This window comes from Pteronotus mesoamericanus, unplaced genomic scaffold, assembly GCF_021234165.1.
Source record: "Pteronotus mesoamericanus isolate MK-2021 breed Mesoamerican mustached bat unplaced genomic scaffold, CSHL_Meso_final scaffold_137, whole genome shotgun sequence".
Lineage (NCBI taxonomy): Eukaryota > Metazoa > Chordata > Mammalia > Chiroptera > Mormoopidae > Pteronotus > Pteronotus mesoamericanus.
The window spans coordinates 4,795,154-4,815,331 of NW_026555306.1; the positions used below are offsets into that span (position 1 = coordinate 4,795,154).

Consider the following 20,178-nt stretch of genomic DNA (forward strand, 5'->3'; position numbering starts at 1 on the left):
TCACTCATCCAGATTACTGAACATGATTTATTCCTTTGGGAGAGGGGGAAATTGATAGACCGATAAATATTGCACAGGCCACTGGTGGAGAGGAAAGATCCAGACTGAGGTAGTTTCTGTAGAAAGGGTGAGAGACCGGGGCAGGGAAGGCACCTGAGGTTGCTGGGCCCGAACGGAAGTGCGTCTTGGGGTGAGGATGATTCGTCCTGGCCTCCCGTTCCTGCTGGCACAAGGCTCCCAACTCCTTCAGCCTGGACAAGCAGATCAGCGGTTGACCAGATGGCCTGCCTTATAAATAGTGGCAATGAATAGATCAGGTTTCCTTTAGGAATTCTGATTGGTTGCTCTTCTGCAGCAACAACTGGCTGCCCAAAGTAGAGAGTGCCCAGAGGCTGTCGTTGGCAGTTTGGCTCTCATTGGCTGTGTGGGCTGGGGCTCTGCCTTGGTGAACATGACGGGCAGTTTGCCCAGAGCAGGCTAAAAAGACAATGATATATGGCCTCAGGAGGGCACAGCCTAACAACTGTGCCAGGTGGCTGGTAGTGTCCAACAGCTGTGATTGGCTGACACTCCCTCCTCAGCCGAACCAGCGCAGGGGGGACTCAAGAGATGAAATAGCAGCAGAACCAAAAATCTTTGACGGGCTGCTCACCAGAGAGGGTAGGGCTAGCAAACGTAGGATGTCTTGATTGGGGGCTTTAGGAATAAAGTGCAACATGCCTGTCATTGGAAATTGGGGAGCTGCAAAGCACAGTAGTTGTGATTGACAGCTGGTCATGGAGGAGAGGGGCTTAGTTTCTAACCAGGTGGCTGGGCGGGGCTGGGCAGAAAGCGGTTTCTGTCAGGGGTTGTCACTGCTGGGCACGGCCTTGGGGGAAGTGGTTGTAGACAACGAGTCTAGTTTCGTGAAACCCGGGGGCGGGCACGTCCCGATGCTGGGAGTTAGGGCTTGCAGGTGGCCCAGAGCCCGAGTACCGTTGAAGGTCACCTCACAGCCTGACTGGGCCAGGAGCCAATTCTCCACCTCCGACTGGAGCCACTGGGAGGTCTCTGCAGGGGAGAGGCAGGTGTTGTAAGTGAGGAGGATGAAGGGCGTGGGTTTGGGGGAAGCTCAGGGGTACACTGAGACTAGGAGAGTGGGACAAGGCCTGGTAAGCTCAGCTCTGGGGCTCTCACGTGGGGATGAGCCAGGAAAGGGTTTCCTGTTGGAAAGGGACCACCTGGAGTTTACAGAGGGAAGTGGCAAGAGTCTCTTATAGGGAAAGTGCGGGCTCCTATAGGAAGGAGCAAGCAGCGAGCGGGGCGCAAAGGCAGGCATGCCAAGCAGGCGTCTGATCCTATCCCCTACTGAGGCTGAGGTCAGGAGAGCTCATCCATCAAGATCGTAAGCTGGATTCAGGAGTCCCATCTGCTGAGGGCTGGGGTCACCTTGGAATTCACCACTGGGAGCTGGGTGTAGGGGGCGGGCAGCATGGGGATGATGTCTCACTAGGGCAGGGCTACTTGGGATTGAAGGGAGTCTCAACCCTGCAGTGACAGTGAGGAGTCTGTGGCAGGCGGAAGGGCGGGGGGCGCTCTGGTAGGAGCCCGCTAGGATGGGACTAGGCGGGGCCACAAAGGGGCAGGGCGGGGCCACGAGGGGCGGGACCTCGAGGGGTGGGGCCTCCTAGCACGCCTGGGTAGGAGTCGGGGTATCCCAGGGTAGGGTCCTACCTTCCGGCGGGCCGCCAGCGCCCCCTGGCCGCCGGGTCAGGAAGCTGTGCGCCAGTAGAGCTTCCTTGGCGTGCTCGTCCTGCGCACGCAGGGCCAGGGCGCTGAGCAGCTCTGAGTTGTTGGACGTGCTGCGGTAGTAGAGCATGTGCGCCAGCTCCAGCGCCTGCACGCTGCGCTGCTGTCCGAACATCTGCAGGTGGGACGGCTGCAGCTTGGCCACCCAGGAGGGGCAGGGCCTTGCAAGGACCCCATACACACACCCCTTGGACACTCACGCTGGTAGGGTCCTTCCCACGGACTCCCCGGCCCTCCCCAGGCCTCTGCGGTTCAGGTCCCAAGGACTGTGGTCCATTGCATTTTTAATCCACCCGCTCTCTCGCGCCAGTGACTCCGAGCCGAGGCTGTCAACAATATCTTGCGGCCGTTGCGCATTAATGGATTTATTCAAGGATTTCCAGTCCATGCACGCTTTAGCCTGGGACCTTTTTGTTACAATTATTTTTAAAGTCCTCTTCTTTTAGACACATACTACTATTTACAGGTGATGTGCCTAGGATTTGCTTCAAAATAATTCAGTAGTGAGAGAGCGGAGGTCTTCGGAAATGCGATTGACTATTGCCAACTGTGGACACTGGACCCTGGTTACCTGGCAGCTCATCGTACCGTTCTATTTCTGCATTTTAAAAAAATTTTCCCTAATCAAAAAGGCTTAAAATAGTAAACTGTAAAGAGAAGTACTAACAGACAAAAATGCATCATATACATATTTTTGCTGTGTATAGTGCGCACTTTTTTGCCCAAAGTTTTGAGGGAAAAATAAGGGTGTGCATTATAGGGCAGTACTAATTCTGTATCTATATAAATATTTTTAATTCTTTTATTTATGCTTATGTGTTAAAGGTGTAACCCCTTTAAAATTCTTTTATAATACAGAAAAACAAGCATCTAAATATAAATAAATAAACGCATAAAAAAATTAAAACGATGCCCTGCCTTTTGTGGCTCAATGGATTGAGTGCCGGCCTGAGAATCAAAGGGTCACTGGTTCGATTCCCAGTCAGGGCTCATGCCTGGGTTGCAGGCCAGGTCCCCAGTAGGGGCACATGTGAGAGGCAACCACACATTGATGTTTCTCTCCCTCTTTCTCCCTCCCTTCCCCTCTGTCTAAAAAATAAATAAAAATTTTTTTTAAGATTTTTTTCCCTGAAAGTTTGGGCCAAAAACGCGGGTGCATGCTATACACGGGAGCGCATTATACCCAGCAAAACAGGGTACTCAAAGGCAGCTTGGAGGGGAGAAGGAAGTGGGGTACGTCTGGGGCCCAGCTGTCTTTTCGCTGCACCCATCCCCACTCTTGACCTCCACCTGCCTGGACTCCTTTCCCCATTCTTGGTGTCCCTAAGGAGGGGAATGAGAGCCCGCTCATGCCCTGTGGGACTCGCACTAAAAACCTCCACCCAAATTCCCCCTTCATCCACAAAATAAGCTCAAGGCCGCGCAGGCCTGGAAGCGAGTCCCAGCTCTGCCCCCTATCGGCGACTACAACCTAAGCCCTTGGGCAGCGATGTCTGAAATGAGGCAGATGACAGGAAATGCTCAGGAGGTCGATAAACGGTTAATGAAACCCTTGGCACAGAGCCTGGGCCCTAAAAAGCATTTAAACATTAGCTACCACTGAATATTCATCTACACCCGGCTCCGGGCTTCCTTTTAAATACAAGCGTCGCGCCGCCCCCCCGCGCCCCCCCCCCCGCCCCCGCCCCAGGGAGTGCTGCCCATCTCACCGGGAGACCCAAGGTAAATAAACCGCCTCAGTCAACACATCCCTGAAAACCGCCGACACGGCTGGCATGGCACCGCTGACACGGCTCTGTGCAGACTGTGCTCTCTTTTTATAAGCCCAGCGCAGTCGGTTTATGTCCCTGCATCGGAACGAATCGCCATTCCTACGGCTGAAGGCGAAATGCGTGTGTTGGGGACTGTCTGGTATGAAAATACACTGGGCTCCGTGTCTGTCCCTGCCAGGCTGACAGTGTTGAATTCTCACAGGCTAAATGAGCAGGACATGCCACTCTACGGCACAGAGATGAGCGCAGACCTCTCCCTGGAGAGGGCTCGCTACCTGCCACCTGCACGTTCCCTCCAACGCCCACCACAGCCCACACTGAGTACATGGTCTCCCCTCACCAGGCCACCAGCCTGCTCCCCCCTCCTCCCCTGGGGTCCATATCTGGGGCAACCCCACCATCTGCCCAGCCGTAGGCCGACCCCAGGCGCCATCCTCACCTCCTCATACGCACCAGCCTGTCTGTTGGGCCCCAGCGCGGCCCTGCTGTCCTAACACTCCCTGCCGCCCCCTCGTCTCCAGCCTGCCTCGTGCATTGCTCCAGCCTCCTCCCTGACCCCAGTCTCCCTGTTCCAGTCTGTCCCTGCACAGCCCCAGAGGGGACCCTGCTCCTCCCCTGCTCAGGGCCCCTCCCACGGCTCCTGGGGCCCTCAGAGAGTCCCAGCGCCTCGGCCCTGCACGGCCTGGTCCCTGAGGATCTCTCCCACTCACCTGTCACACCTTCCTTCCCAACGCAGAACGTGGTGAACAGGCCAATTTACCCTGAACATCCCCCTGAGCACACCCTGTTCTCAGGCCTCTGGGCCTTGGAACAATCCAAGCCACCTCTGGGCCATTCTTAGAAAACTCACTGCCTCGTTGTCAGGGTTCAGGGTGGACATCGCTTGCCACAGATGAGCAGCTGTGTCCTTGGGTTCCTGAAGTGCCCACTGCAGTGACCTCTGTTAGGCACGTGGCAGTCTGTGTAACCTGCTCCACTCCCTCTGGGGCAGGACCAGCCCTGATGTGTCTCTGGGCGCCCCCCGGGCCTGCCCTGTGCTGGGCTGAGGAGACCCACAGTGCACTGGGGTAGGGCGGGCGCCCACAGATGCACCGTCCCTGCCCGCAAAGTCTAGAAAAGCTTTCTAGAGCCTGTGAGCTGCAGGTAGCGAGTGAGCAGGGCTGGTCTGCCCAGTAAGGAGGAAAGGACATTTGTGTAGGAGGAACAGCATATGCAAACGGAGAGAAGGGAAAGGAAGCATCAGGAAGAGGCACTACCAGTATATTCCGGTGGAGCTGAAGGATAGAACTGTGCCGGATGTAGCTGGGGACTCAGGGTCTCTGATACTCTGTTGTGAGCAGGGGAGCAGGCCCAGCCTGGGGCCATCGGGGCGGCCTGGAGGGGACCAGCTGGAGGCTGGGAAGAAGGTGTGAGCTGGGACTGGAACAGAGGAGAGGAGGCGGCACAAGGCCTCAGGGCGCAGCAAGGACAGGCTGGGGACTGACGGATTTGGGGGCAGGGTGAGGGCAACTTCCAGGGGTCTTGCCAGTGAGTGGGGGGGACAATGGATGGAGAACCAGGAGGAGGGGTGGGTGGGGGGAGACACCACGTTACACCTGGCCCACTTGGCAGCTCCAGGCTGAGCACAGAGCACCCCGACCTAGGAGCCGGAGGAGAGCTGCTTGGGGGAACCACGGAAGCGGGTGAGCTCTTCGAGGGCAAAGAAAGAGGGGTGTGCATCCTGCAGCCCAGCCGGCCTCCCAGGGGTCTGATCTGAGCGCCTGTCCCAGTGGGAACTCAGAGAAGAGGGGGGCTTAGGGAGGACGGAGGCTGGGCTCAGCGGGGACAAGAAACGTGATGAGGGTTTGGGCGACCCTGGGTGGCAGGTGGGACAGAGGCTTGGCGCCTGGGAGAAGAGCCTGCTGCGGAGACAGCCATCTGGGAGCGCCATGCAGGAGGGAACACATGTGCACAGGGAGGGGGCAGCTGGACTGAGGCTGGGAGGGCCCCCATGTAACGCTCGCGGGCTCAGCTCGGGGCATGGGAAACATGTAACGGATGCACTAAATTAACCTGCGAGCTGGGGTTTAAACTGGGCCCTTCAGAGGCTGAGGGTCATGCCTCTCATGGTTCCAGCCCTCCCGTGGTGCCCGCTGCCCTGAAGGTAAAGCCCGGGCCCCTACCTTGGCATGCAAGGCCCTTGCTACCCCTCTGGGGCCTCATTTCGCCCTGCACACTGGACGCCAGCCCTGGGAGTTCCCCCAAACCGTGCCCCCCACAAAGCCGTGCTCGCCGGCCCCTCCTCCACCAGGCTCAGTCCTCCCTGTTCAACACTTTCCCCAGTCCCGCCGGATCCCTGGTCCTAGGACTGGCTCCCTGCGCCCTGCGCCAGCCCTTCCCCCTCCCAGCCAGCAGAGCCTGGCTGTTATCTGCGGAATTTATTACCAGTCTTCCTAACAGCCCATCGGGATGGCTGAAAACAGCTTGAAAACCAATGAACCGGCAGTGAACGATGGCGTACAACAGACGCCTCCCGTCAGCCTACACTCCCAGGGCCAGGGCCCGCCCTGGGGGGAAATCAGTATAAAGCAGCCCCTCCGGGCCGACTCGGCATCGGGACAGGCACAAGGCTGGGCCAGCGAGGCACAAGTTGGGCGTCAGCCCCCACCTGGCCCCTCGCCATGAATCCTTAGGTGGCGAACAACCTCTACAAATGTCGGAGGCTGCCCTGCACTCACGTGTGGCAGAATCGAGAAGGAAGCGTGTTAAAAATAGTTTCCTGGGCCCCAGTCCCAAAGTTTCCAATTCAGTCGATTTGGGTTGGAGCCCGGGAGGCTGCATTTATAAAACAGCTCCCCTGGCCCTGACCAGATAGCTCACTTGGTTAGAGTGTCGTCCTCATACACCAAGGTTGCGGGTTTGATCCCTGGTCAGGGCACATACAAGAAGTCAACCAATGAATGAATAAATAAATGGGAAGACAACAACGACAACAGCAATACAGCTCCCCTGCTGCTAGCGACACCTGGCCAGGATGGGGAAGCCCACACTCAGCGGTCACAATAGCCCAGGTAGCGATAGTAATAATAACGGCAATAGCTAACTCTCACATAGTACCTTCTGTACTGTCTGGCTCTGTTCGGAGCACTGCATGTATTAATTAACGCAATCCCCACAACAACCCTACGAGTCACGTCCTATTGGCAACCCCACTTTGCAGATGCCAGAGCCGAGGCACAGAGAGGTTCGGCCTCTCATTCAAGGTCACACAGCTAGAAGACAGTAAAGCTCGCTCCGAACCCAGGCAGTCTGGTTCTGAAACACGCTCTTACCCGTCACTGAGCGCCTCTCCAAGAAGGCGCTCAGTGAGTAGCTGTGAACACAGAGGTAGCGCCTACCACACACCAGGCACGGCGCCTGGTGCTTTTCATGGATTCGCTCGTTGAATCTTCGCAACAAACCTCCGAGGTGGTCTCACTATTATCCCCATGACCCAGAGGAGGAAACTGAAGCACAGAGAGACCAAGCAACCTGCCTAAGGTTGTGCTGAGTAACTAAGGTAGGCGAGGGAGGGAGGGAGGGAGGAAGGAATGAAGGGGAAGGAAGGAAGGGAGGGAAGGAAGGAAAGAGAGAAAGAAGGAAGGGAATGGGAGGAGGGAGGGAGGGAAGGTATGGAGGATAAGGGAAGGGAAGGGAAGGGAAAGGAAGGGAAGGAAGGGAAGGGAAGGGAAGGGAACAAGGGAAGGAATGAAGGAGGAACCGCAGGCGCGTGGGGTGGCCCGCTTACCTTGGAGGCCCGCAGGCCCATGAAGGCAGCGAAGAACAGCAGCAGCAGGGACGTGCCCACCTTGAGGTCCGTGAGCACCACCATGCCCACGTTGACGAACACCGCCACGCCCGAGACCACAAGCGTGAGATTGAGCAGGGCGCGCTGCAGGGTGGGCGTGCGCACCTTCAGCTCGGGCAGCAGCTGCTCCAGGCCCTCCAGGGGAGTGTCCTTGAAGCTCTTCAGCACCAGGTGCCCCTTCTTCGTGCGGGCGGCTAGCACCACCCGCTTAAAGTATCTCCTGACAAATGGAGACCGGGTCCAGTGTGGTCAGGAGCGCCCAGGGAGCCCCCTCCATCCCCAGGACACTCTCTCTGGCTCGGCAGCCACACAGTCATTTGAAAGGCTGCTCAACCACGGTGGGAGGATGGTCAGGTATAAGCTAAGTGCCCAACATTAGGGGATCAGTAACATAACACAATCCCCTATTATTGGACACAGGGGGGGTGCTTCTAATTTTATGTACTTGATAAAAAGAGAGCTGAATGAAATTCTTTTGTTTCACTTTCAAATATTTCAGAGTGTCTGCTGGGCGCCAGGGAGCGCTACGAAGCTCTGGAGGGACCACACAATGAACCGGTCACTGCCTTTGTGGAGCTCGGAGTGCAGCATGAGAGACAGATAATCACACACACACTCTGCAAGTATAAATATCTCCTTGGAATAGAGTACTGAAAGTGGAATTACTGGTTTAAGGGCTATAATGGGTTCTTTGTTTTTGGTTTCTGTTCTGGTTTGGTTTTTTTTTTTTTTTTTGGATTCGTGACCATATTTGATAAACTGATTTCCAGAAAGATGGGGTAACTAACAGACCACTGGCTGATGGTGGGAAGATCTGGCTATCCTGGCCTTCCTCTGTATTTAAATATCCTCTGCTAAAAATATGACGTTTGCCCCAGCCGGTGCTCAGTGGGTTGGGCACCATCCCACAAACCGAAAGGTCACCGGTTCAATTCCTGGTCAGGGCACATGTCTGGGTTGCAGGTTTGGTCCCCTGTCGGGGTGCATATGAGAGGCAACTAATTGATGTTTCTCTCTCACATTAGTGCTCCTCTCCCTTTCTTTCTCCCTCCCTTTCCCTGTCTCTAAATTAAAAAAAAAAAAAATTAAAAATTACATTCATCAGAATCCTGGCTGCACCAATTTTTCAGAACGTGGCCTTTCCTCTCTGAGCCCAGTTTCCTTCGTTTGGAAAATGGGACAAATGTCCCTACTCTTTCTCTTCCCCTGGGAATAGTAGTTCCTACTTTCCCTCGGGAAGAAAAGGAAGCACTTTGATGATTCGTCCATCCCCCGTTTCTCGACTTCCCCCCCGGGCCCCAGACACCCAAGTCCGGACACTGACCTGGCAGTCCCCTCTTGACTCTAACCTTGCTCCCTTTCGCTGCAGCTGGGGAACAAGGGCCGCCTCACCTCTCCGCAGGGGACGACTTGAGAAAGAAGCGACGCTTGGAGCCCACGCTGGACTTACGAGGCATCTGTCCGACTCTCTGGCCCAGGGCCCAGAACTGCATGTAGATATACTGATCCAAATTTATTGTCACCTGCCAAGGGGGACAAAGGAAGCAGAGGCAGCTGAGCATGGGCTGGAGTGTAAGTGCAAGATACTGAAATAAGATGTCTCCCCCTAGTGATGCCGCCCCGTCTCCCAGGCCTGTCGGCACCCCGCGTCTGGGCAGGGCACCCATGTACGGTGGCTAAGGCTGTATAGTGTACAAGGACATACCGTCTAGGACGGCGCCATTCACACACTAGTCAGTGCTACTGCACTGCCCTGACTCTAAGATGCCACTGAGTTTAAGCTACTCCATTAGTTTATAAAGCAACTAAAGGAGAAAATATATTGCCAGTTAAACTATATCACACCACTGCTTATAAGTCACATCCCATTTCAGAGACAGTAAGTAGAGGACTTTTGGAAAAAGTACATCTTAAAAATCACAAAACAATGTGGAATTTTGGAAGAGTTCAGTATTTTTATTATAATTTGGTTGACTTTAAAAATGAGCATTTTAGCCCTGGCTGGTGTGGCTCAGTGGACTGAGTGCTGGCTTACAAACCAAAGGGTCGCCGGTTCAATTCCCAGTCAGGGCACAGGCCTGGGTTGTGGGCCAGATCCCCAGTAGGGGGTGCACAAGAGGCACCTTGAAGTTTCTCTCCCTCTCTTTCGCCTCTCTAAAAATAAATAAATAAAATCTCTTTTTTTTAAATGAGCATTTTGTATAATTTATTATTAGAATTTTCTGGCAGATGGCAATAAAGTGACCTGAGAAAGAGGTGCCTTTTTCTAATTCACCAAAGGTGCTACATGCGCTAGTATCCTGCATTCAAGACTATAACTCCCAGCATCCTCTGCCTCCCAAACGCCCCAACCCTGCCCCCAGGCCTCCTGGGAGTGTTGGTTCTCCTCTGGAAGACAGGTACCTGGACCTCATCCTGAGGGTGGTGGACCACCAACGCGTAGGCCAGGGCGTCCTCGGAGAGTGGGGAGAAGTTGGCCTGGGCCAGGAGGGGCTCCAGCGCCAGAAGCACCTCCTGCTCATTGGACAGACGCTGCGGGTCCGTGAGTGAGGGCTGGTCAAGGGTCTCCCTGTCGGGGTTGATGGGGTCATATAAGGCCTGAGGAAAGAGTCAGAGAGAAGAAAAGTAGGTTAGGTCACAGCATGCGGGGATCATGGGTACATTTCATGGTGTTCCTGGCCTGCCCTCTAAATGGTGGGGTAGCCCAGCGGTTGACTCTGGCCCCTCTTCCCTTCCTTCTCTCCAAGGTCACTCTAAGGGCATTCCCATGCCCCTAAACATCCTCTTTCCCTCTCTCTCTTTTTAAAAAGATTTTATTTATTTATTTTTAGAGAGAAGGAAGGAATAGGGGGAGAGAGAAAGAGAGAAACATCAATGTGTGAAAGAAACATTGATAGATTGACTCTAGCACACCCCCAACCGGGGACCTGGCCCGCAACCCAGGCACATGCCCACACGGGAATCGAACCAGTGACCTTTGGGTTTGCAGGATGACAAGAAAGGATGTTTAGCCTTGACTGGTGTGGCTCAGTGGAGTGAGTGCTGGCCTGCAGACTGAAGGGTTGCCGGTTCAATTCCTGTCCGGGCGCGTGCCTGGGTTGCGGGTCAGGTCCTCGGTTGGGGACATGCGAGAGACAACCGAGCGGTGTTTCTCTCACACATCAACGTTTATATCTCTTTCTTTCTCCCTCCTTTCCCCTCTCTCTAAAAATAAATGAAATCTTGGGGGGAAAAAAATAAGAAAGAAACCTCAGAGATATCTGGATTCCTTTCTTGGCATCACCCCCATATTCAGCCCTTCATCAAGTTCACTGGCTAAACCTCCGAATCACCCTTGACTCCCTCTTCCCTCCCATTTCGCTGCTACCTTCTCACCCAAGCCACCTTCGCCCCGCGCCTGAACACCTGCATCGGGCTTCTGCTCTGCCTGCCTCTACTCACGCCACTTCCAATCCACGCTCCACCAGGCCGTCACAAAGGGCCTTTTTAGATTATACACAGAGCCCACACCCTATCCCTCCAACAGCTCCCCACGCATTTGGAATAAATGCCAGAAAGCTTCCACGGTCCCTGTAGAACTCGCCTCTGCCTTGCCCGCCTCACCTTATCCACCCACCCCCCCACCCCCCAGACTTGTTGAATGTACGAGGGAGCTTCCAGCTGCCTAACCTATTTTACTCGAGGAGAGATTGAGTTTCAGGATGACTTATGACTGTCCCAGATCGAAAAGCGAGCCTCAGAGGGAAATCACCCGCCATAAAACAAGTCCCTAAACCCGCCCTCTGAGTGTCTCTCAGACGGGGCCTTAAGGCACAACCTGGTTAGGCCAGGCGTGACTTCAAATTAGTGGAAGGAAAGAGGAGGGGGTACTCCAAGGGGGGGGAACGGCCGAGCAAGGGTTTGGAGGTGGGAAGGCCCAGGGCTTCAGAAACAACCAAGCAAAGAGCCAAGGGTTTGGAGGTGGGAAGGCCCAGGGCTTCAGAAACAACCGAGCAAAGAGCCGGGCGATGCAGGGGACAGTCAAGCCCAGCTAATCCTCCCGAGTTAACTCCCAGGGCCGGGGCGTGCCAGCTGAGGACAGGACCCGAGGCCAAAGCGAAGGCCTGTGACAGCAGGTCCCCGACACTCATTCAGTGACCTTAAGAAATTCCATTTCCAGGGCCACGCTGCAGTTTGAGAGTGAGGGGATCTCACGCCTGGAAGAGAGAGAAACCTGCATTTATCAAATGTCTGCTGCGAGCCAGATTCTTTTCTGGGGATTTCATATCCACCGGGGCGTCGAGCCAGAAACCTGGATGTCGTAGGTGACCCCGGCTGCTCCCTCCCCTTGTTCAATAAATCCCCCCCACCCCCACCCCCGCTTCCACCTCCATGCAGACCACCTCACCCAGCCTGCTCCTCCCCGCCGGCTGGGCCGAATCCCCTCGGCACCCCCTCCCCTGCTAACCTGCTCCCTACACAGCAGCCGGGGAGAGTTCATCAAACAAAAACAGTAACAGTAATACATGAGACAGGTGCACATTTATGCAGCACTTACTACACATCAGGCACTATTTGAAGCACATTATACACATTCTCACCATGTGAGAGTGGTACCTTTGTTATCCTCGTTGACAGAGGTGGAAACTGAGGCACAGGGAAGTTAAGTAACTGCCTGAGTTCAGAGAGCCGGGAAGTGGTATATCAGGAATTACACACCCAACCTCGTCAGCTCCTGCCAAAACCCCTCTGAGGCTCCTGCCGCCCCTCAGGAAGGACCATCCTCTGCACACAGCCTGCAAGCCCACACAGGGGGCGACATCGCTACCCCCTTGGTCCCTTTCTAACAGCCACAGGGACTTTGCACATGCTGTCGGGAGATTCTCCCTGCCCGCCCCGCCTCCCCCCCCCCCCCGCCTCTTTCCCCTTCCACTACTGAGTTCCTACTCCTCCCCCAGGTCCCAGCTCCGGTGTCACGCCCTGGAAGCCTCGCTGCACCGCCCCGGGCCACCCGTGCCAGCTGGGCGGGGTGTGCCCTGCACTAGGGTGCCAGGTCTACGAGACTCCATTGTAGACGCCTGAGGCCTGTCCGTTGATCGCAACAGTCACCCTTTTGGACGGAAATAAGGGTACAGAGCAGCACCACCCACCAGAACTCCCTGCAGCGATGGCACCATCCAGGTCTGCGCCGCCCATTGGGCTGCCAACGGTCACAGGGCTACAGAGCGCTTGACACAGGATGGATGCAACCAAGGGACAGAATTTCAAAATCTTACTTAATTTCAATTATGCCAAACGTAACAGCCACATGTGGAGAGGGGCCGCGCTATTAGCCAGCTGCTGGCCCGGGAAAAGGGCGCTTTGTCTAATCTGCACACTGACCCTGGTACTGAAACTGAGGTCGGCTTTGTTATCCGCTCGCGTGGACTGTGCCCTTCAGGTTGACAATATGAACTTATCCATTCACTGGGGAAGAGCGTCTGATTCACGGCTGTCCCCACCACCTGCCACCAGCTCCCTGAGGGCAGAGGGCAGGGGGCAGGGGGCAGGATCCAGCTGGCTCCTCAGTGAAGCCCAGCACCTGGCACAGGGACTCACACAAACACCTGCTAAAAGAATGAACAATGTCCCTGGGTCTCTGTGGCCATCGTCACCATTTTCTATCCTCAAGCACCCCCTTGGGGACCTCAGATACCACCTGTCTCCTGAGGACTCCAAGGTTTGTATCGGGTCCGGATGTCTTTCCTGAGCTGCAGGCTCACGCAGCCGAGAGCCTACTCAACACCCCCACGCAGATGGCCCGCCGGCCCCTCGGTGCTTCCACACCGGGACCCAATGGGTGTCCTCTCAAAGCCACTGTGTCCCTTCTCTTGCCGTCCTCCCCAGCTCAGAAGAGGCCAAGGCCATCCTTCTAGGTGCTCAGGCCCAAAATCTGGGGTCGCCCTGGACACCGCTCTTTCTCACGCATTCAACTCCTCAGCAAATCCTGATGGCACCATGTTCAAAACAGACCCAGAATCTGACCACTTCTCAACCCCTGCCTGAGCCACCCACACCCCTTGGCCTGCTGTGGAGCCCAAGGCGGGGGCGGGGCTCCCTACTGACACCCTCCATCCCCACCCTGCTGTTCCCCACATGGTCACCAGAGGGCACCTGCTGTGATCTAAGTCCACTCACATCCCTCCCCTGCTCAGAGCCAACCCTTGGCTTCCACCTCATTCAAAGTTCTCCTGGTGTCCCACAAGGCCCTGCAGGATCTGGCCCCACTGCCATCTGTGTCCCCAGCTGCAGCCCTGTCCCCCTCACTCACTCAGCTCTAGCCCCACCGACCTCCTTGATGTTCCTCCTACACTCCGGCCACAGGGCCTTTGCACTTGCTGTCCCTACAGCTCTCCGCGTGGCTCACTCTCACCGCCTTCAGATCTCTGCTCAAACCCCAACCCCTCAGTGAGGACTTCCCTGCCGCCCTGCCTAAAATTGCAAAACATCTCTGCTTTCTTTTTCTCAGTAGTTAGCTACCAGATTTATGCAAAAATAAATACAATAAAATAAAATACAGGACACTAAGTTAAATGTGATTTACAGAGCAATGCCAAATAATTTTTCAGTTTAAGTGTGTCCCATGCAATATGTGAGGACCGTATTGCATGTGCATGGGACATAATTACACTTAAAAAATTACTCATAGCTCATCTGAAATTCAAATTTAACTGGGTATAGGAGGGTTGAATAGTGTCTCCTAAAAATTCATGTTCTCTCAGAACCTCAGAATATGATCTCATTTGGAAAGAGTCTTTGCAGGCGTAATTAAAGAAAAGCTTGAGATGAGATCATACTGGATAAGGCAGGCCCTAAATCCAATGACACTGTCCTGATAAGAGACACAAAAGGACAGACAGAGGCACAGAGAAGGCGGGGATGTGAAGATGGAGGTGGAGTGATGTGTCCACAAGCCTAGGAATGCCGAGGATTGCCAGCAGCCACCAGAAGGGGAGAGAGAGAGCTGGGACCATCGCCCCCTGAGAGCCACCAGAGGAAACTAACTCCGCCCCCAGCTTCTGGACGCTGAGAGAAGACATTTCTGTTGTTGGAAGCCACCCAGTTCCTGGCAATTTGTTATGGCAGCAGTAATGAATGAATACACGAGGCATCCCGTACTTTACCTGGCAACCCTCTCCTTAGCACTTGGCATCTCTTAACGTATTTTCCTCCTTTATTTTGTTGAGGGTCTGGGTCCTTCACTAGGATGTGACCGAATGAGGCAGGCACAGCCATCTATCAGGCGCACTCCTGTGTCCCAGAGCCTGGAGCCATTCAGGGCACACAGTGGGTACTCAATAAACATCCGCTGAGCAAATTCAGTGAACGAATGAATAAGGGAAAGGAGGAGCAGAGAGAGAGGTCACCTGCCAAGGTCACCTGCATGACTAAGGGACCAAGGCTAGCTTTTGAACCAGGGCAATTCATTGTTAGCATAGACTATCCAGTGTGGCCCAAGGCCTGGGTAAATCAAGACACTCTTATTAAGCAAGACACTCGAGGACTTAGAGGTTCCCTCCCAGAAGCCTATCAATGGCCAGTCTTTGGTTTGAAACGCACAGGACATTTTTGTTTGGATGACCCAGGTCCGCCGAGTTAACCCTTCACTGCATACCGCCACGTCCTCCCGCAGGTCCCCTCTTGGCTTTGAACAACAGCAATGGACAACGGCCTCTCCTTGCTGACTGCTCACCCTGTGCGGGGCTCACTGACTCCTTCCTGCAATCCCTGGGGCAGAACTTGGAGGCAGGTGCACAGGGGCACCAACCCTGGCTCTGCTGCTTGTGAACTGTGCCATCCGGGGCACGTCGGGGCCCTCCTGGGGCTTTGGTTTCTTCCTCTGCAAATGAGGCTGATGGCGGCTGACCTCTGGCGGGGCTGGAGACCGAGTAACTAGGGCAGCCATACAGGTGGCCAGCCAGGCCTATGTGAGCAACCTCCAGCAAAAACCCTGAGCACAGCTTGGGTGAGCCTCCCTGGTTGGTAATACTCCTGTGTTGTCACATAGCATTGGTGGGGGAATTAAGTGCTGTTTGTGTGATAATAGTGGGAGAGGACAATTGGCAGCTCTCGTCTGGTCTCTCCTGAACGCTGCTCCATTGCCTTTTTCTTTTGCTAATTTGTTCACTATCCTTTCACTATAATAAACTATTACTGTGAGCATAACAGCTTTCTGTGCTCTGGGAGTCCCTCTGGAAAATCAATGACTGGGAGAGTGGTCTTGGGGACCCTCAACACAGGCAGGGCCCAGGGAGGAGACGGAGGACGAGGCTAAGAATTTATCTTCTGATACCACTTTCTCCTGGGGTTCCACCTCTCCCTCCAGCTCCTCCTTGTCCACCTTCCTCCCCTGTTCCAGCCCGTGTTCCATATCTCAAGGCTGGCACATGCCAGGGTTCAGCTCATTCCCCTCATAGGACCGTTTAGTATCATCTAGATCCTTCCAGGGTTGCTTGTCAGCCCAGACCCCTCCCTTGACCTCCAGACTCCACATTCAAGTTCCTATCTCTACCTCGCTGGCTGATAGGCAGCTCAAATTCCTAAGTCCAAAGCTGAGCTCTCAATCTTCACTGCAGATCTGCCTCCCGCCCCTGCAACGTTGTCCTCCACATCTCAGAAAACCGCAGCTCGGTCCCTCTGAGGGAGCGGGCGGGAGGCCCCTGGAGGCACCGCAGACTCCTCTCTCCCTCGTCACCCTGCCCGCACAGCCGAATGCTGACGCCTTCCAACCATTACAGCATCTGACCACTTTCCACCACTCCCGCTGCTATTAGTCTTGTCGGAGCTGCCATTACCTCTCGCCTGGACGAGCATAATAGACTCTGTGCCAGGCCTCTCTGCCTCTGACAGTCTGTTCCCTACACAGCAGCCAGAAGGAGCCTGTGAACACCTAAATCAGCTCACCTCCCTCCTCCGCTCAGAGCCCTCCCAGGGCTCCCGGCTCACATAGAGTAAAAGCGAAGTCCTCACCACAGCCCACGAGGAGAGGCACAAATTGCCCCCACTCCCTCTTTGTTCTCTCCCACTCTCTCTCCGCCGCTCACTCCCCTACAGCGACAGGGGTCCCTTTGTTGTTCCTCCAACACTCCAGGCCCTCTCTCACCTCAGGGCCTTTGCACTTGCTTTTCCTTCTGCCTGGCATGTCCTCCCTCTGGCAGACTAACTCTCTCTTTTCTCGTAATCCTCAACCAAGGATATGTTCATTAATTTTAGAGAAAGAAGAAGGGAGAGAAAGAGAGAGAGAGAGAGAGAGAAACATCGATGGGAGAGAGAGAAGCATTGATCCAGTGCCTACCTCCCTTTCACACCGTGACCAGGATCAAACCAGAAACCCACATAGGGGCTCTGACCAGGAATCAAACCCGCAACCTTTTGGTGCACAGGATGAAGCTCCAACCAACTGAGCTACCTGGCCAGGGCAGCACTCTCCCTCTCTTCACCCAGGTCCTAGCTTCCCTGTCACCTCCTCATCCGAGAAACCTTACCTGACTACCCCGCCTAAAACAGGCCCCATCTCATCCCTGTCTAATCTGCTTCAATCTCTGCTTCATTGTTCTTCACAGCACTTATCACTCCTGGGTGTCATATTTCTCATTTATTTATTGTCTGCCCAACTGGAATGCCGGCTCCCTGAGGGTATGACTTCATCTGTCCTGTTCACTGCAGCATCCCCAGGGCTTAAAACGGGGCCAGGTTCCCCTGAGGTGCTCAGAGAACTTGTGCTGAGTGAATGGATGAGCAAACCAGCACGACAGGGTGGGAGGGGCCCGTCCTCACCTGCAGCCGGGTCAGGATGTGATGGTAGTGGAACAAGGTGCAGAAGTCCACGTGGGCCGAGAACTCCTCCAAAGCTGCCTTCTCCACAGGACTGGAGTGGAATTCCTGTCACCTCAGGAAGCAAAACTGCTCTTTAGGCCTCCTTCCCCTTCCTCACGGGGAGGAACTCTTTCCCCGGCAGCCCTTATAGTCAGGGCTCTGGTCTTTTCAAAATGTTGTTTTATTTGAGGGACGGTGTCAGTTTTATTAACCAAGCAACTGAGGTAACCTGGCATAGTGAAAAACAGATTACTGAGAGAGCTGGCAGTTCAAGTTCTTACTCTGGCACTGACTTGCCAACGTTCCCACGGCGCTTACTGTGCACCAGGCACCGCCTGCCCACATGCTGTCATCCTCCCTCAAGAGATGCAGAGGCCGAGGGAGTTATAACCTCTACTTTTCAGAAGCGGAAAATGAGGCTCAGGGAAGTCACCTGCTGAGGGCCACAATGTCCAGATAAAGAGAAACTGAGACTCCAGTGTAGGCCCGTCTGACTCCAGTGCACACGTATTTAACTAATTGTTATGCTTGTCACTTTCCTTCTCCTCTTCAGTGCCCCCATTTATAAAATTGGGATGATGGTGGTATCTCTCTTGTTGGGTCGTTCTGGCGACTCAGTGAATATATGGAAATGCTTAGTGCAGTGCTGTATTGTAAGAGCTCAAACACTGTGATAATTATGGTTATAGCTTCGTAGGTATAATAATTATTATTAGGTAGTACTAAGAGTAATGATGATGACTATTATACCCATTTTACAGAGGGAAAAACCATGTCCCAGAAAGTGCTTGTTAAAGCCCTCAGAACAAGCTAGAGTCGGTAATCGCGGCTATATTTGCATCTCAGAGGTCTTTCTATTAACATGCCAACTCACTTCCCGCCCACTTGGGACTGCGAGGGGAATGAGAACTACAACTCCCAGGAGAGGCCAAGGCAGCCCTCTATAGCATGCAGGGCGCGGCCGCCGCAAGGCCTGCCGGGAGTCGTAGGCCCCAGGCCCTTGGACCCCGAACGGGCGGTACCTGTATCAGGAGGCGGAGCAGCTGCTCCCTGGAGAATGGGATGAAGCGTTCGCGGTACTGCTGCGCCCAGTCGCGGGGCTCCGTGGGGTTCCACATCTTGCGGTACTCTCCCATCTTGGCCGCCAGCGAGGACAGGGCCCGGGCGGGCCCGGGGACCCCAGGCAAAATGAGCCATCCTCGGACCCGGGATCCGCAGACCCCCCGGGTCACATGCAGCATGGCCAGTCTCTGTCCCCGGAGCCTAAACGAGGGGAATGGGTAGGGGGTCAAAGGACATCTGGGGGAAAAGCGATTTCTCCACCTCCCCGTCTCAACCTTAAGGAGCTGTCTCTACCCCAGGCGGGGTGCAGAGCCCATCCGCCCGCCTCGTATCCCTTCTTGTCATGCTCCTCCCCACACTGCTCCGTTGACCCGGGTCCAAGGGAAGGGTCAGGGGTCTTAGGTCCTGGGGAGTTTTGAGGCCCAGACACACTGTAGTGGTACAAATGGTTTCTGCGGGATCTAAGCCAGGAGGTGGGTATTAGGAGCATAAGAGGAGCTCGGAAAGGCTACATAGAGGGTGCAGGGCCGCCCTCCCCTGGCCATGCAATCCCCCTCCCTACCCTCACCTTAGCCAACGCTGGACTGTCATTGAGCCTCCTGCGCATGTGCAGGCGGGCGTCCTGGACCCCCGAGGCTCGGCTTCAGCCAACAGTAGGACGCATGCGCAAAACCTGGGTCTCTGATCGCTGTTCCTGTCTCATGCCATCTCAACTGCGCACGCGCAATTTGCCTGCGCGTCTCCACTAGAAGCCTTGAGGGCGCAGCGCATGCGCAGCAGGAGTGTCTCCTTGGCCGCGTGCTTCAAAGAGAAGGGGAGGGAGCGGGCGCGGGACTCCAGGGAGGGCTGGGGCGGGGTAGGGCTTCCGCGCGCAGCCAGCCAACGGCGGCCAGCCCAACGTCCGCTGTGGCCACGCCCACGCCCGTGACTGCTACTGAGTAGGCGGGAAAAGAGGGGGTGGGGGGGTTGGGCACAGCCAATCAACTGTGGAGGAGCGAAAAGGCGGGAAAACGCGGAAGCAAAAGAAGTCTGAGGTGGCGCCAGGGACCAGGATGGGGAGGGTGGGCGGAAGGAAAAGCGGGCCCCCAGGTGACGCAGGCCGGGCCTCAGACTAGGCACCCCTTTGTCAGGAAGCGTCCCCCCCGAGGTCTCACCATCCCCACTACACGTCCTTAAAAGGAAGTCCCTGATTCTAGGAAGGTAGCCTAGTGCCCGGAGCATGGCCTCCTCACTCTGAGGGGACAGCTCTGTTCTCAGCCCATGTCCCCACTCGTCTGACGTCCAGACCCCCCAACTTGAGGAAATGCTGAATTCCAAAGGGAGGCTTGTAGTCTAAGGAAATAACCCCAAGTCACAAGGTTATGCCTGGGCTCTCCATTATGGGCGCTGTCACCCCACACCTGAGAGGGATTCTCCTGGTTCAGATCTGCCAGGGGTTCTGATCCAGCACCTCTACTCCCTGGAAAATGCCACTTGTGTCCTCTCCCACGGAGAACACAGGCCTTCAAAGGGGGCCCCCTGGCTCCTGGGTCCGGGACGTGAACCCACTACCCCAGCCCTCTCTCCACGCCGTCTCCCTGCCTGGGATTTCCTCACCCAGCACCCCTAACTCTCCCCGCAACCCAGCTGCCCCCTCACCGGGCGACCCTACCTCTACAATTCTCAGGAGCCCCCTTACCCTGTACCCCAACTCGTAGGATCCTCAGCAACCCTCTCACCCTGCACCCCCACCTCTGGGACCCCCAGCAGCTCCCTTACTCCCTGCCCTGACCCCCAAGAACCGTGCCAGACCCTGCGCCTCACACACCCCATTCCTGGGGACCCCCCAGCACTCCCCGATCTCATGCCCCTTACGCCTGGGACCCCCGGAAGCTCCTTCACCCAGGACTCTGACTC

The 20,178-nt window shown here is 55.3% G+C and overlaps 1 protein-coding gene across 1 annotated transcript; it reads right to left on the reverse strand.

Moving 5' to 3' along the window:
* Nucleotides 1–162: 162 nt before the first annotated feature.
* Nucleotides 163–18,942, reverse strand: TMEM143 (transmembrane protein 143). Its single transcript, XM_054588663.1, has 8 exons — nt 18,851–18,942; nt 18,243–18,483; nt 17,182–17,286; nt 9,790–9,984; nt 8,779–8,909; nt 7,327–7,606; nt 1,714–1,903; nt 163–1,050 (listed from the first exon to the last, which is right to left on the reverse strand). The coding sequence occupies exons 1-8, from the start codon at nt 18,871–18,873 to the stop codon at nt 842–844; spliced, it is 1,374 nt and encodes a 457-aa protein (XP_054444638.1). The 5' UTR covers nt 18,874–18,942; the 3' UTR covers nt 163–841.
* Nucleotides 18,943–20,178: the final 1,236 nt, after the last annotated feature.

Bases quoted from the DNA above. Each gene is read 5' to 3' on its own strand.
- TMEM143 (XM_054588663.1), bottom strand. From the start codon at position 18,873: ATGACAGTCCAGCGTTGGCTAAG. The intron at 18,484-18,850 runs GTGAGGGTAGGG...CCCCTCGTTTAG, and splicing joins ACAGTCCAGCGTTGGCTAAG to GCTCCGGGGACAGAGACTGG. The intron at 17,287-18,242 runs GTACCGCCCGTT...CTGAGGTGACAG, and splicing joins TGCTCCGCCTCCTGATACAG to GAATTCCACTCCAGTCCTGT.